The 15912-nt window shown below is 36.6% G+C and overlaps 1 protein-coding gene across 5 annotated transcripts in view; it reads left to right on the forward strand.

The window, feature by feature from the left end:
- ATRNL1 (attractin like 1) overlaps positions 1–15912 on the forward strand; it is a 626998-nt gene that overhangs the window by 259716 nt on the left and 351370 nt on the right. For 4 of the 5 annotated variants that reach the window (XM_072971947.1, XM_072971950.1, XM_072971948.1 and 1 more), the window contains one exon: positions 2682–2743. In XM_072971947.1, coding sequence (XP_072828048.1) covers positions 2682–2743 — 62 coding nt within the window. Of the gene's footprint in view, positions 1–2681; positions 2744–15912 lie in introns of those variants that run through there. The other variant, XM_072971951.1, reaches the window with a different exon arrangement.

A 15912-nucleotide genomic window follows, 5' to 3' on the forward strand; every position in this document is an offset into this window, starting at 1 on the left:
TCCTGTCTTCTGTGAGGTTGTCCCTTACTACCTGATCTCAGTCAGCCACATATTCTTCCATTTTATCACATCACTTTATTTTTTCTCCAGAACACTTACCACTTTTGAAAATTATGGTATACACTTATGAGTTTACCTGGTTATTTTCTGTCTCCTGCTATTGGAATGCAAACAAAAAGAGACCAAGGACTTTGTCTTATCTATGGGGGTGTCACTGGAACAGAGCTTGCTTAAGCAACATTTCTTTCTTCATGATTTAAATGACTGAATAAGTTGATTTTTGTCTGATCAGAAAAGTTCTGAAAGAGATACACATGTTAAAATTGTATTCCATAATTAGTGTTATTATCTACTTCTTGTTAGTGCAGATACTGTGTTTTTACTTATACTTGCATTTTTGGTGCATATAGGTTTATTATTTTTATATTATATTTATATTTTATATTCTTCATGCCATATACATTTCATTTGGCCAGGTTTTGATTTTGAATTTCACTTTACGATTAATATTATCCTTCATTGCCTCTTTTGTTGTTGTTTTTAAGAGCCTATTTTTTTTCACAGACTTATATGTTGAATATAAATGTGTCACTGCTATAGATGTGTTTTCTATCAAAAATAAAGCTGAATAATGATTTTTAATGTGCTGTGGAACTCTCTTTTGATAAGGATTCAGTCAGTTCACATTTAGTGCAATTTCTTGTATCCTTTATCTTATTCCTTTTTTTAAAATTAATTAATTATTATTATTTTTTGTTTTGTGGGGGAAGGTAATTAGGTTTATTTACTTAGTTTTAGAGGAGGTACTGGAGATTGAACTCAGGACCTTGTGTATGCTAAGCATGTGCTTTACCGCTTGAGCTACACCCTCCCTCTTTATCTTATTCCTTTTAAAATTTATTTTATGACATATATATTATTTAGTTTATTTCTTCTTTTCTCTTTTCCATACATTTGCTAACTTCGTTCAAGCCTTTACTGAAGCTCCTTTTTCTTCTTTTTTATTTAGATATTTCTCAAAACTATCTAAGTTTACTTTCCTATTCCAGTTTTTCTTAAACCAATTTTATTTATTATGATTTCAAAATAATTATCCTTTTGGCCATTATCTAGTTAGTTCTCAATTGCTGTGTTCTGAATTCTCTTCTCATGGATGTAAGTTACTGTTGCTAATATTGTTTGATGAGCTCTAAGACACTCTCATGGATAGTGCCTGGGGAGAAAATTTATCTCTGTCTTTTCCATTTTAAAAGATGTTTTTTCTTAAATCTTTGAAAACATTTTCACCTATAACCAATCTCCTGCAGCAATTATCTTTTCCTCAGTCTCTGTATAAGTGCTTTGAATGCTTAGGAGCTTTTTTGGAAATGAATGTTATAATATCTAACTTTCATGTATATGCCAAAAATTTAACCATGTTTTCAACTGGCTGTAATTCTTCATTTTATATAAGAAATGATGATATTTCTTATTTTAGAATGTCATTTCAATTACTTGTACTGAATGCTGGGACCGTTGTGAAGCTCAAATCCTTTGTTTTCCTTAACTCATCGATTATATCCTCCTCAACCTTTTGTCTAATGTCTGAATATAGTTTTTCCATATATTTTATGTAGTTTTTTAGGTGTTTAAGGCAGGAGAGAAATCTCATCCCTGTTAGTGAGTTTTCACTGGAAGTAGAAATACTATTACATGTTTTTGAAAGATTTTCATAAGAGATTATTAAAGGAAAAGAAGATTTCAAGACCTTAACTGTTTAGCTTCAGCTTTCTGGGAAAATTCACCTGTGTTGATCATCTCCTTTATACATGACATAAAAATAATATTTATTATATTATACCTACTATATGTCAGATACTATGGCAATAATTTTATTTCTGTTAATTCAGTTAATGTTTCCTCTAACACTATGATATGGGTGCTTTTATTATTATTCACATATAGGACAAAAATAGGTTAAATAGTTCTCCAAAATACTTAAACCTAGAAAGTGAAAAATTGGATTTTACTGTCAGATATTCTCTATTAGATGCTGCATTATTGACTAGTACACTATATAATTCTTCCTCAAGAAATGTGTTACAGTATGATCTCTATAATGTTAACAGAAGTAAAGGACAACTTTAGCTTAATGACTTGTTTCCCCTTTCAAAATTCATTTCTTATTAACATGAAGATATAAACTGAGATGACATTTTATTCTTTGAGAGGTATATAGCAGAATAATGTATGCAGCTTCTCTAAACAAGAATATATAGGAAAAATAAGTTCCCTCAGTTTCTTTAATAGAGTCGAAATTAATTTTTTGACATACAAACTATTACCAATTATATTGATAGAAAATTTGATCATTATTAGGTGAAGAAAATCATTTTCATGTTTTAGTTAGGCATATTTAATATGCCATAGGATTTCACATGAAACTCTTAGCATACATTTCTGAAGTAATTATAGTTTTCTTAAACCATTTAATGTTTTATGTAAAGTTTGTCATCAGTAATTGAATATATTAGGTGTTATTGGTGATGAAGTTTTGATTCCAGCATATATGATTTATAGTATGGTGATACAATTTTTTTGAGAATTTAAAAATATTGTATTTACAAATGCCATGAAACATCGCTTTGGAGAATAACATAGATTCAGTAAGTTTCAACCTTTTTTTCATTTTGATTTTTCAGATTGCATTCTCACAACACAATACAATCATGGATCTTGTGCAGTTTTTTGTCACCTTCTTCAGGTAATTTGCTTCTACTGACTTTGAATTTGTTAAACCTATGTTCTGATGTATGTTACATCAGTCTGCTAGGTAATTTATCAATTCTTTGACCTTAAATATCATACAGTGTATCTTGAATAGTTTTATGTGCTTAAATATATACCACAGAGCAGAGGAAACATACTTGAAATATACTTTTGCAAGATTACTTTACTGTAGTACTGTTCATAAGCTATTGGAGTCAGTGGAAAGAGAACAATAACTCTATCTTCCCCTGTCACATAAGTAATTGAAGCCTATTTTCATTAATGAAATTAGCAGCTCATTCACTGTATTGATAAGGAACATCTCCTAGAATTAAAATCAATTCAGTTATTTCTTAGGCAATATGCGCTTAACAATGTGCTAAAATCTGTCAGGGATGAGAAAGAGTATGTATTTTCTGCTCTCAAAGAGCTTATAATCTGGAAGTACTAAATATGACTTTGAATATAGCATAATTTCATAGAACACTAGTTATTTGAGAGAGTAGCAATAGCTTCATGAAAAGGGTTCCATGACTAAATCACACTGGAAAGCGCTGTATAGACCACAGTGAAATAAGGCTCTTTTTGTTTGTTTTCAACTGACATTACTTCTCAGAGTTTTTTTTTCCCTCACATTTTTAATAGGCTAATTTGCAATGTATCTTTCTGAAAGAGAGGGTAAGGTTTGTAGTATTTCTCAAAATACAAATACTCTTCATAGTACATCTGTTTTTATTTCCATGGGGTGTAAATAAAGAAACACTGGGTGAGGAGAGGAAACAGAGTTTCAGTTACAGAACATTTGTGTGATGGCATCTGAGATCATCTGGATTAGAAAGGATGCTATTTTTGTTAACATGATTGTGATGTGTACATCGGTACCTGTGTGCAAATTAGACAAACATATCTTCTCCTTCTGGCAGACGTAGCCCACAACACAGCACAGACTTCACAGAATGCAGTAATAATTTTGACCTTCAGTCACCAAGTTGTCTGGGCTGCTTTGTACAGTAAAGAACTTGTACAACCCAATCCTTGACGCAGGTGACATGCCAAGCACTTTCCCCAACACCAAAGTAGCCATTATTGGTTGACTTGCCAAGACACCCATAGAATATTTGAATTCCTAATACCTGTCCACAGGGGTTACGAACATTTTCTGTAAAGGTCCATGTAGTAAATATTTCAAGATTTGTGGGCCACAAGGTCTCTGTTGCACCTCTGCAACCCTGCGGCTGTGGTGCTAACGCAGCCACAGCCAATAAGGACACAAATGGGAGTGGCGATGTTCCAATAAACCTTTATTATAAAAACAGCTGGCAGGCTAAATTCCGCCTGTGGACGTAATTTGCCGAACCCCTGATCTAACTTATGCCTGAATGCCTTTAATGACAGGAAACACACCATCTCCTGAGATAGCATTTTCTATCTTCAGATGACTAATTGTTCTTTATAATTGAGATGAAATCTGTCTCCCTGTAATCGCTCTTCTAATTTATCCATATGGGCCCGTACATAGCAAGTCTAATCTCATCTCCATTTACAGCCCTTCAGTTTTCTAAACTCTATTCTCAATTTACTCATTCTCCGTTCGTTTATTCACTTCTCGTCAAAACCTTTGCCATGTTGGTCACTTTGGTCTGAAAACAGTTATGTTTGTCTGTGTCTCTTAAAAGGTAATTAATTTCCAGAATTTAATGCTAAATATATTTATAACATCTTTGCAAAGTCTATTCACACTTTAAATTTGTCCCTTTAAAATGAAATTTGAGTAAACATCGTAAATGTATTTAATGTTTTATGACTTCGTACTTCTGAGTATTAATGGGTATTAAGCCTATTAATTAGGTTGCAGCATGTTTTGGGAAAGTATTAGAGGTTATAATCGAATGAACATTATTTAATGTATAAAAATAAAACAGTTTTTGACAGAATAATATGGATGAAAATACACAGAAAAGTTTAGCTCTGTGTGAAAATTCACGAAGCTGAATACATATGTAAATTATTCAAATGTTTAGGGTTTATTTTAAGCTTTTGAATTTGTGTGCATATTTAAGTTCAATAGCTCTTTCATTAAGTAGAAGAAAGCTAGTTAACGTGTACCATGTCTTAGAGACAATCCTATTTATTATGTTGTCATCATGGACAAAATAATATAAAATATTCTAATCATTGTCTGAGATAAAATATACTTGATGGGTTTTTTATCATTTAAATTGTTTTCAGTGGTGAAATGTAAATTAGGTAGGTTTAAATTGTGTCACTATTAAGAAAAAACATGGACAGAATAATTTGAAGTTTATTTTTTTTAAATAAAGCCACTGTTAAGTTATAAAAGAGAGTTTTAGACAGGTCAGCCTTTATGGACATCCCTCAGTCAGGCCACTTTTACTGCTATTGCTGTTTCTAACCAAGTTATTAATTAAGTGGAATAGGGGAATGTGTCAGTTTTCAGTATAGCCGTGGTTTGATGGAGGCCAGTTCACAAATTTGCGTCAGTTTTTTTCTTTTCTACTGGACATTGTTATGGTGGTAAACATGCTGAGTCAGTACTTAGGAAGGTCACTTACAGGCATAGCCTGGCCCTGATCTTCGCTTTCTGTGCCATCATGAAGTAGGTCCCCAAGTGTCTTTAAATCTCAGGCTTTTCATTTATAGAATTAAAGAATGTTGTTGTTAGGATCTGTAGTATAACATAGTAAGTGATTAGAAAGTTGTAAGAAATTATTTTTTTTAAAAGGCTTTTTTTCCAGTATGTAAAATGGAAAAGTAAGCCTATATGAATCTGAAAAGTCTGAATTTTAAAAGAAGTTAATCCTGGTAAATTAAATGGAGATTTAACTACCTCTACACTATTTAGATTTTTATGCTGGTACTAATTTTCACTGTCCCACTGGGATTGCATGTTTTTGATTTACTATCTTGACTAGATGGAGGGTGTTTTCAGAGGTTGTGGCTGGGTCTTTCCCACTATAAGAGATCTTACCCCACAGGCCAGGGACAAAATGTAGGGGTTGCTCAACTACCTTGTACAATGTATACACTTGGGAAGCTGGGAAATTATCACTGGGTGAATGCAGAGACACAGTAAGCCCACTGTGAGCCAGAATATAGCATGAATTTATTACCTGGCCCCTGAAGACACCCTCCTCTAGCAGGGGACATGATGGTATTTTGGTCCTTGGGTATCTTTGTCATCTCTAACCCTTTATCTAACTGTAATTGAAATACCTACTTACTCCTCTTGCGCTGTGTATACCCAAACATACATAGGTCTCTCTGTAAAGGGATCATACAAAGGTCCCTTTGGACATCATTTTATACACTTTTCTAAGATGTTTCAACATATCCTTTCATCTGTGGACTCAGCCACTTGTTCACTCAGTGGGTTCTGGACTTGTAAATTAATTCATCTGGGAACTGAGCAGAGGCTCATGGTTTTCTCCTGCATCAACAACCCTCAGCCTTCATTCCTACATTCCTGCTTAAAATATAAGTAAATGTTAAGCAGCACCATTGTGGGCTGACCACCTAGTTTGCCTCTTGGGATGGATACCATCCTTTCTTAATCATCCCCACAGCTCTGTGTGGGCCAGCACCCTTGGCTGCTCTTCCAGTCTTGGTGATTATTTTGCTAATCGTGGCACCTGGACTCTGTCAGTTAAGCACCGACCCTTGGTCTCCTTTACTTTGGGTCCCTATCACCTAACACCTAGCTCTGTCTCTGCCTCACCTGTTTTTGGTGCTGGTCTGCAGAAGAAGGCCACCGCTGAACTTCTTAGTGAAGCTGGTGCCCCTCTCATCAGCACATTTCTCATGGTCTTGGTGAATGATGTGTCCCATGGAAAGTGGTCTTCCGGTAGTTGTTCTGTCCTTACATAATATGTCCATTCCGGCACATTCCTTTCTGTCAGCTTCTTTATTCCTTCCTCTTCCATCCACTAGGGCAGCTCAGGCATTTCCATTTCACTTTGCATTGGCCATTGCTTTTTCCAGGCTCCTAAGAGTCAGTTCCTCCACAAGATTGCTCCCATCCCCTGGGGTCCTCCATAGGGTGTTAAATCTCCTGGTCCTGAGAATTTGCACCGAAATGCATGAATTCTTACATACCCAGGCTTACATTCCACCACCCTTGATCAAATACTACCAAAATCCAATTCAAATACTTCTCTGGCTCCTACCAGTACATGCTGGCCAATACTTGCAGCTCTTTCAATAGTATATTCTCATCCCCTTCTTATCAGGCCAAAATGGATTATTAAACCCTAGTCATCAGTCTGTCAACCAGGAGAGGAGGTCGTGGCAGCTTGTTAGGGGTGCGACCATTGTCTCTGATACTAGGTAAGGGAGTTGCAGACCCAGAATCCTCAGAAGCATCGTCTAGATAGTCCATTCTAGATATCCCGTCTTTCAAGAGCTCTTGTTTTCCCAACCATGGTCATTGCCTTTGCATAAGAGGACTGCTTTGGCTGAGCATTCTGTCATCTCTGGAGCTCTGTAACTCTGACAGTTAGATCATCAATCTGCTGCTCATTCATATTGACTTTCCCACTATCAGGAATAAGGTCCTGACTTAAGCTATAAAAGAGCACCTCTAGTTCTTACGTTTGCCAGTAATGTTTGCTAATAGCCTTCAGTCTCTCATTATCCCTCTTCAGGTGTTAATACAAACATAGCAGTAATCAGCCAACTCCACTCTCTTTTGAAAGCATTTTCCTCAGGCCACCACTGGCGAAATCTTTAGCGACTGAAGCCTTCCTACAGGAACTGTCGGTGCCCCAGCACTGCTTTCGCCGCGTCCCATCAGTTTTGTTATATTCCGTTTTCATTTTCTTTTGTGTCTAAGTACTTTCTAACTTCCCTGGTAATTTCTTCCTTGAGCTGTTGATTGTTCAAGAGTGTGTTGTTTAATTTACCAAAATGTATGAGTTTTCCAGGTTTCCTTCTGTTGTTGATTTCTAACTTTATTCTATAGTGGTTGGATCTAGTTGGTTTATTGTGCTGTTCAAATTTTTTATTTCCTTACTTATTTTTGTCTGGCATTTCTATCCATTATTAAGAGTAGGGGTGAATTGTTACTTTAACCATTTGAATTCTCTTTGTTTCTTTTGGTACTTTTTATCTTAATTTATAATTTTGATTATAAATTAATTTATATCTTGTTTTATATAGACCTAGCTATGTTATTTTGTTAGAATTTCCCTGGGAAATCTACTTTTCTTTCTTTCCTTTGAACATTTTTTGTCTTATTATATTTTAAATGTGTTTCTTATACACCACAATTATCTGGATATTGCTTATTTTGTTTTAGTAGTCTTAGAATCTCTGACTTTTGAAGTGACAGGTTTAGTGAATTTTCATTTATTGTGATTATTGTTGTATTTTAATTTTTTCTACATCTTGCTTTTCATTTTTAAAAATGCTTTCTTAAGTTATCTTTTTTCTTCTCCCCTTCTTTCTATTAAATTGAATGTCTTTTTAATATTCTTTAATTTTTTTCCTTTTAGCAATTTAGGAGTTATACATTTTATGTCTTTTTCCTTAATGATTACCCTTAAATTTTAACATGAGTATTTTTCCTAACCAGTACTGATGTTAATCAGTGTCTTTTTTCTCCTGAATCATAAACACTAGAAAATTTGAAACTTTCAGTTTTATATACAACTGCCTGAGTTATAACTCATTTTCTAATTTCCAATTTTGTTTTTTAAAATATCTTTATTGAGATATAATTCATATACAGTACAGTTTACTCATTTAAGTTGCACGATTCAATGGCTCTTCAGCCATCATCACAATCAATTTTAGAACATTTTCATGACACGAAAAAGAAACCATGTGCTCATTAGCAGTCACTTCCTATCCTTCTTCCACACTCTCAGTTTTAGATAATCATTAATCTAGTTCCTGTCTATAGGTTTTCCTATTCTGCACATTTCATATAAATGGAATCATACAGTATGTGTCCTTTTGTGACTGGCATCTTTCACTTAGCACAATGTTTACAAAGTTTATCCATGATGTAGTATCAGTATGTCATTGCTTTTTATTGTTGCATAACATTCCATTGTACAGATATGACACATTTTATTTCTTCTCTTTCAGTTGATAGGCATTTGGATTTTTTCCCCTTATTGGCTCTTGTGAATTATGCCACTATGAACATTTGTGTACAAGATTGTATAGAGATACACTTTTATTTCTCTTTAGTATATACCTCGGATTGCCACTGCTGGGCAATTTCATATGGTAACTCTAAATTTAACATTCTGAGAAACTAGCAAACTATTTTCCAAAGGAGATGCACCATTTTTTACATTCTTACCAGGAATGTATGAGGGTTCCAGTTTCTCCATATTCTCACTAACATTTATTATCTCTTTTTTATTATTAGCCATCTTGGTTTCAAGTGGCAAGAAAGATGGTGATAATAATTTGGAGGATCCAAAAAGGAAAGGTTTAGGTAGAGGAATCCAGAGAATAGAAAAACAAAGAAAAAGTAGGAGTTAAGCAATTAAAAACAAGAATAATCAAAGATGACCCTATAGAAGTGAGCATGTGAGTGGGGAAAATAATGCAGAGTTAACACAGTGACGAAGATTTGGGGAAATGAAACAATCATGTTGTACATGAAGATATTTCACAAGAGAAAAGAAGCGATGTAACGCCCTACAGGGAGAGAAGTCAGCGTAGATCATTGGTAACGGAATGTCTACATCAAAGTGGCATAACCCAGTAGGAGTATTTGGTATCAAGATTTTTAAAAAAAATAATTCAAGGACAAAGAACATTGAGAAGAATGAGAAATAAACACAGGTCCTCCTTTTAAAAAATGAGATCATGATAATTGATATGTTAATAGAAATGAGGCCTGAAGGTGTAAGTTTCACTGAGTAGAAACCATAAATTGCATCTTACTATATTGGAGGTTTCCTGAAGAATTTTCCCCCGGCTTTGTTGTAGAAGAAAACAGACGTTTAGGACCCAGCTCCTCTTTTAAATCAAAATATCAAATATAACCTGAGTAAAGTCATTATCACACGAAGCAACATTTATTGCAGTTTAGCTAGCTCAGTGCCCCATGTCTCATTTTCAGTGCTGAGGTTTGGATCACTGTAGGCTGAAATAGAGTTCTCTAAGAGTGATGTCAGTAACTTCCCATTGTCACCAAAATATCGCCTAACCCTTCAAAATTAACATGTCCTAAATTAAATGTGACGTCTTGGCAAACAGCCTCTCTCTTCCGGTATTCTCTAGCTCGGTTGTGAGTACTGCTGTTTACCTAACTTCAATACCTGGGGACTAACTAAATACATTTTTTTTTCCTCAGTCCCCTCCATAACCCTGAGTCTTCCTTCTGTCTGTCAATCTGTTGTACTCGAAACAACCAAAGCAATTTTTTTAACATAAATTATGTGAATACATTTTTTAAGAGCTTCCTTTCACATTTATAATATAATTCAAACTAGACTTACAAGTTCCTATGAAACCAGGCCTAGGTATCTGCCACATCTCATATTATTCTCCACAATTTTACTATATTTGCAGGCACTTTTCCTTCGGGGATATGTGGTTTATTTCTTGTTTGGTTTTGTTTTGTTTCTCATTACTTTGTAAAGTCTTTTTAAATTTATGTGCAGTACAAGTCCATTTGGGGGAATACAGTCATATGAATTCTAACACATGCATAGTTTCTTAGAATCATCCACTCTCCCAGGACGTGGACCAGTTCCAGGATCTTGAAGATCCCTTCGTGGGGCTTCCTTTGCATCAGGCTTTTTCCTCACCCATCAACCCTGGCAACCACCGATCAGTGCCCTGTGCCTATAATTTTGCCTTTTCCAGAATGTCATACCCATGGAATCATACTGTTATGTATGTAGCCTGTTGAGACTGGTTTCTTTCCCTTAGTTAACTGCATTTGAGATTTATCTAAGTTGGTTTTTTTGTATCTGTGGTCCATTTCATACCATACCATTGTATGAATATACTCCAGTTTCTTTATCCTTCTACCCTTTGAGAGATATGAATTGTTGCACTTTTGGGTGATTATGAATAATTCTGCCATGAACAAGATGCATGCTTGTATAGATTTCTGTGCAAATATAAGCTTTCGTTACTTTAGGATAAATATCTGGAAATGGGGTTGCTGGGTCATGTGGTAAATTTATGTTTATAATAACTGCAGCTCTTTTTCAGAGTGACTGGAATTTTCGCCTTGCCCCCACAGAGTAGGAGGGATTTAGTTGTTTCCCATCCTCGGTGCTTGGTCTTGTCAGTATGTTTTATTTTAGCCATTCAGATACTTATGTGGTGGTATCTTATCATGATTTTAATTTGCATTTTCGTAATAACTAATGACATTGAATATCTTTCCATGTGCATTCAAGCCATACTTTTATCTTCTTTGGTTAAGTGTCTTTGCAAAATTTTGCCTATTTTTTTATTGAGTTGTTTGTTTTCTTATTGTTGAGTTTGAATATTCTTTATATGTTCTGGATATAAATCTTCTACCAGAAGTGTGGTTTGAAGTAATTTTCTCGCAGATTTTACTTGTGTTTTTATTCTTTTAACAGTGTCTTTCATGGAGAAAAAGATTTTAATTTTGATAAAACCCAGTGTATTATTTTTTTCTTTTGTAATTTATGTTTTGGTGCCATATAAGGACTCTTTGCTCAACTCAAGGTCACACAGATTTCCTTCTGAGAGTTTTATATTGTACCTTTAAGTCTCTGACGCATTTTACATTTTAGTTACTTTTTGTTTATGATGGAGGTATAGGTCAGAGTTCATTCTTTTACAGAGGGATGTCCAATTGTTATAGCATGATTTATCGAAAAGTCTGGTTTTTCTCTGTTGAAATGTCTTTGCAGCTCTGTCATAAGGCAGTTCACCATTGGGCTTCCAGTCCCAGGAAGCACCACGTTAACATACATCTGTCTTTGTCTCCCACTGGTTTCAACTATAAGTAACCTGGATAACACGCATGGGAAGCTGTTTGGTAATCCAGGAAAGTAAATACCATCAGGCAGATCAGGGAAGAACACCGGAATTCAAAGTGCCCTGAAATGTTCGGAAATTTATCATTTTTTCCTCTAGTATGCCCTGACTCGAACCTCAATGCAGCCTGAAACCTGAAGGTGATACTGTGGTCTAGACAGAAAGCATCCTGGAAAAAGCCTTTGGTTCTGACTTGTGCTGTGGAAGAGGAGACTCTTAGAGCTCAGGGAGAGTAGGGGAGATTCAACCCCCAATTTTTCCTCTCTTTTTAAAAATTCACTCACCCCCAATTCCAAGCAGTCTTGAAGTGGGAACATCGGCTGCAGCAAAGATGGCTAGGAATGAGAAGCTGCAAGAGCTGGATTTCCAAGGGGTGAAATTTTCTATGTGAAACTGTGGTTACAAAAGCAACAAGACAGACGACATTGCTTTTCCCTCTTCTTTGTCCCTCTAGTGCAGAGCATGGCACAGCCGCAGAAGTGGGTACTTTCTGGAAGAGTGATACCCAGAGAACCAGAAGGAATCTGGGAAATAACAGAGAGAGAAAAGCCTTCCTGTAGGCTGTTTATGAACTTAGGCATCTTCCATGCGAGGCTCTTACCCTAATTAGCATACCAGAGAGTTTGACAAGTGAGCTAATGGTTAGAATCCTGCCCAGGCCCCAGACTGAACCCACAGGACAGACAAATAGCCCTGAAAAAAGCTCTGGGTATATCGTAACCTCAGCCTACAGATGGCTCAAATAAAACCTCTCTATAGAGAATGTCAGTATTTTGTATAGGATATAAACAAGGCCTCAGCTCCTCTGTGAATTTGATACCGCAGATAGGGATGTGGTGGAAGACTGCCACTCGGCAGTTTAGTTAGCAAGTCAAGGACTGTCTGTCAGTATTTATTTGTAGCTTTAAGGAAAACATTCTATCAGATGTCTGATCTGTAACCATCCATATGGAGAAAAGTAACACTGACTCCTACCTCTAATCATTCTAACCATAAAATGGTACAATGATACCAGTCATAAGAATAAATTCCAGGAGAAACTGAAAAAACAGTAAAGTATCTAAAAGATAATATGGGAATTCTTCACAACCTTAGAATTGGGAGAATTTCTTAAACAAAACACTCAAAGCACTTGAATAAAATTAGACTATGATAAAAGTAACAATTTTCGTCATCAGAGGATGTCATTAACATTACAAAAAGTCAAGCCTTGCAGTGGTATAAAATATTCACATCCTGTATAAAAACAGTAGTCACAATATGTAACTTACGGAAATCAGTAAAAAGCAGTCTGAAAACTCAACCCTTCTGCCCCTAGATGGCAGGAGACTTGAACAAGCACATCACCAAAGAGGACATCTAAGTGGCTAACAAAATACAAAAATGTGCTCAATTCTTAAAACCGCAATATAATAATACTATTTACTATTAAAGCCACAATATAACACTATTTACTATACACCCATCACAGTGGCTAAAGGAACAAGATAGATGATATTAAATGTTGGAGTAAATGTGTAACTCTAAGTACTTCTAGCAGTCTAGAAATTGGTGCAACAACTTTGAAAACAATTTGACATTATATTCTAAAGTTGGATTTACACTTACTCTGTGATCCAACAATTCCGTTCTATCAAAAGACGTATGAAGCAAATTTATAGCAGCGTGTTTTAAATTTCCAAAACCTTAGAATAACAGAAATACCTAAAAATAATAGAATACGGGGCAATGAAAAAGAGCGAAGCCCTCCTAGAAGAACAGAATGGGTGGCACTCGTCAATACAGTGTTGGACAAAAGAAGCCAGAAACAAAAGAATGAGTGTTTTAGAATTCCATTTGTGTGAAGTTCAGAAGTAGGCAGAAACAAACTGTGATGCTAAAAAAAAAAGTCACTATGATGGTGACCTCTGAGAAAGAGGGGATGGGTAAAGGACTGTTTCTATAGTGGGGTGGTGGTTACATGGGTGTCCTTTCTTTGTGATAATTTATTGAGCTGTATGCTTGCCACTTCTCTGTGTGTGTTACACATTAGTGTTTTAGGAAAGCTTTTTTTTTTTTTAAAAGAGCATTTGCTACTTTTAAATATTAAGGGAATTTTGTAATTGAAACTTTTATCCTAACGTGGTTTCCAAAGGTATGCTTTAAATAAAACCTGAGTATAGAAAGGAACACCATATACAATGACCTTTGTAATTTTTGGTACATGTTTGTAAAGTTAAGGTAATATCCAGAGACATTATTGGTAATAGTTGGAGTTTAACTAGGAAGATCTTCCTCAGTAGGTGGTGGGTACCTTTTTCCTACCCTGCCAGGGAGTTTTAGAGCACTCTGTTTTCTGTAAAATATTCCAAGCAAGGATTGAAGAGTTATCAAATATGCTTTGTAGATTTGTAAGTCTGTTAGCAGTTTTAGGGAGCCCATGTAGGTGTTTTTCTGTGAATTTTATGTAAGTGATCTCTGAGGTAGATTCTGAGGATTCTCTCCCAGCCTTGCGTTTACCTCCCTCCACATGGCCACGCTGCAGCAATGATTTCAGTTGCGAGGAATTGCTCCCTCAGCAGCTTCGTGGTGGGCGAAAGCCAGTGAGTGCAGAGCCTTCAATTAGCCAAATGATCAGTGAAGAGTGGGCGTGTGTGATGGTATGTGATGTACATCCTGAACCTGCTGTACTGATTTTTGTATCTAAGAGGAAAACAAGCCTGGGAATAAAGCTGATGCTCAGCAGAGTGTACAGTTCAGAGAACAGAGAGAAATGTAGCCAGCGCCCTAACCTGACCAAAGCTGGGCATCATTCTTCCCTTTGACTTTGGGGAGTGTCTTGGTCTCCTTGGGCCGCCGTAACCAGCTAACACAGACTGAATGCCTTTAACAGCAGAAATTTCATAACCTCACGGTTCTGGAAACTACAAAGGCTACGATCTGAGTGCTAGCAGGGCTGGCTTGTGGTGAGAGCTGTCTTCTTGGCCTGCAGATGGCTGCCTGCTTGGTGTGTGTTCACATGGCCTTTCTTCAGGGCATGTGCAGGGGGAGGGAGCACACGCTCTCCGGTGTCTCCTCTTATAAGGACGCTACTTCTGTTGGCTCAGGGCTTCATTTAACCTTAATGGCATCCCAGAGTCCCTGTCTCCAAAATACAGTCACACTGGGGGTTAGGGCTTCAACATACCAACTTTGGGGGAGGACCCATAGCATTCTGCCTGTCGACTCCAAAGCATGTTTCTGTTGCATACAAGATACACTTACTCCATCGCTACAAACCCAAATGTCTTAACTCATTCTAGAATCAACTCTAGAATCTAAGCTCTTACCTAAATATTGTCTAAATCAGATAATGGTGAGACTCAGGATAATTTATCCTGGGACAGAATTCCGCTCTTGCTGTGAACCTGTGAATCATGACAAGTTATGTGATTCTGAAATGCCACGGTGGGATACACATGGGCTAGACGTCTCCATTAAAAAGGGAGAAAACTAAAGGGAGAAAGAAGCAAGTCTAAGACGTAGCAAGGCAAATGGCATCAGATCTTAAAGGTTGAGAACAAACCTCTTTGGTTCAGTGCTCTACCTCCAGGTCCACTGAGGTGGCAATGTGACCACCCAGCTCTATAGGCTGGCCCTGCCTCTTTGTCTTGGCAAGGCGGCCCTGATGCTAAAGCACTGTGTTCGCTGCAGCCTTGTCCCCGAGGTGCTGGGTAGTGGCATCGGGTAGTGGCATCGTAGTCCTCCAAAACCAAAGAGGCCTCACCCTCTGTGCCTGTGGTGAGAGTGGGAGCCCTAAAGATCTCTGACTCACTTTTGGGGTCATTCTTCCCTTTTCTTAAAGGATAAAGCATGTTCTGAACTGCCTAGCTCTGTGGTCGCATCCTGTAGAATCCAAGAAGGCTGACAGCCTTCCTTCATTGCATCTTGTTTTCTCCGTGCCCTTTGGTTTAAATTCCCAGCGTCTCCAGTGGTGTAATCCCATCTCTAGTCCTGGCTTTTGCTGGAATGGCTGGTTAAGCACAGGAGTCGCACTCTTGTTCCCTTTATCAGGGTTCTTCAGCCACACCCTGCGTACATCTTCAGAAAGGGCTTTTCTCATTTTTTTTTGTTTGAAATATGGATAGGCCGAGAATTTTCCAAATCTATAAGTTCTGGTTCCTTTTTGCTTAACAATTCCTT

This window comes from Vicugna pacos, chromosome 11, assembly GCF_048564905.1.
Source record: "Vicugna pacos chromosome 11, VicPac4, whole genome shotgun sequence".
In the NCBI taxonomy this organism is placed as follows: domain Eukaryota; kingdom Metazoa; phylum Chordata; class Mammalia; order Artiodactyla; family Camelidae; genus Vicugna; species Vicugna pacos.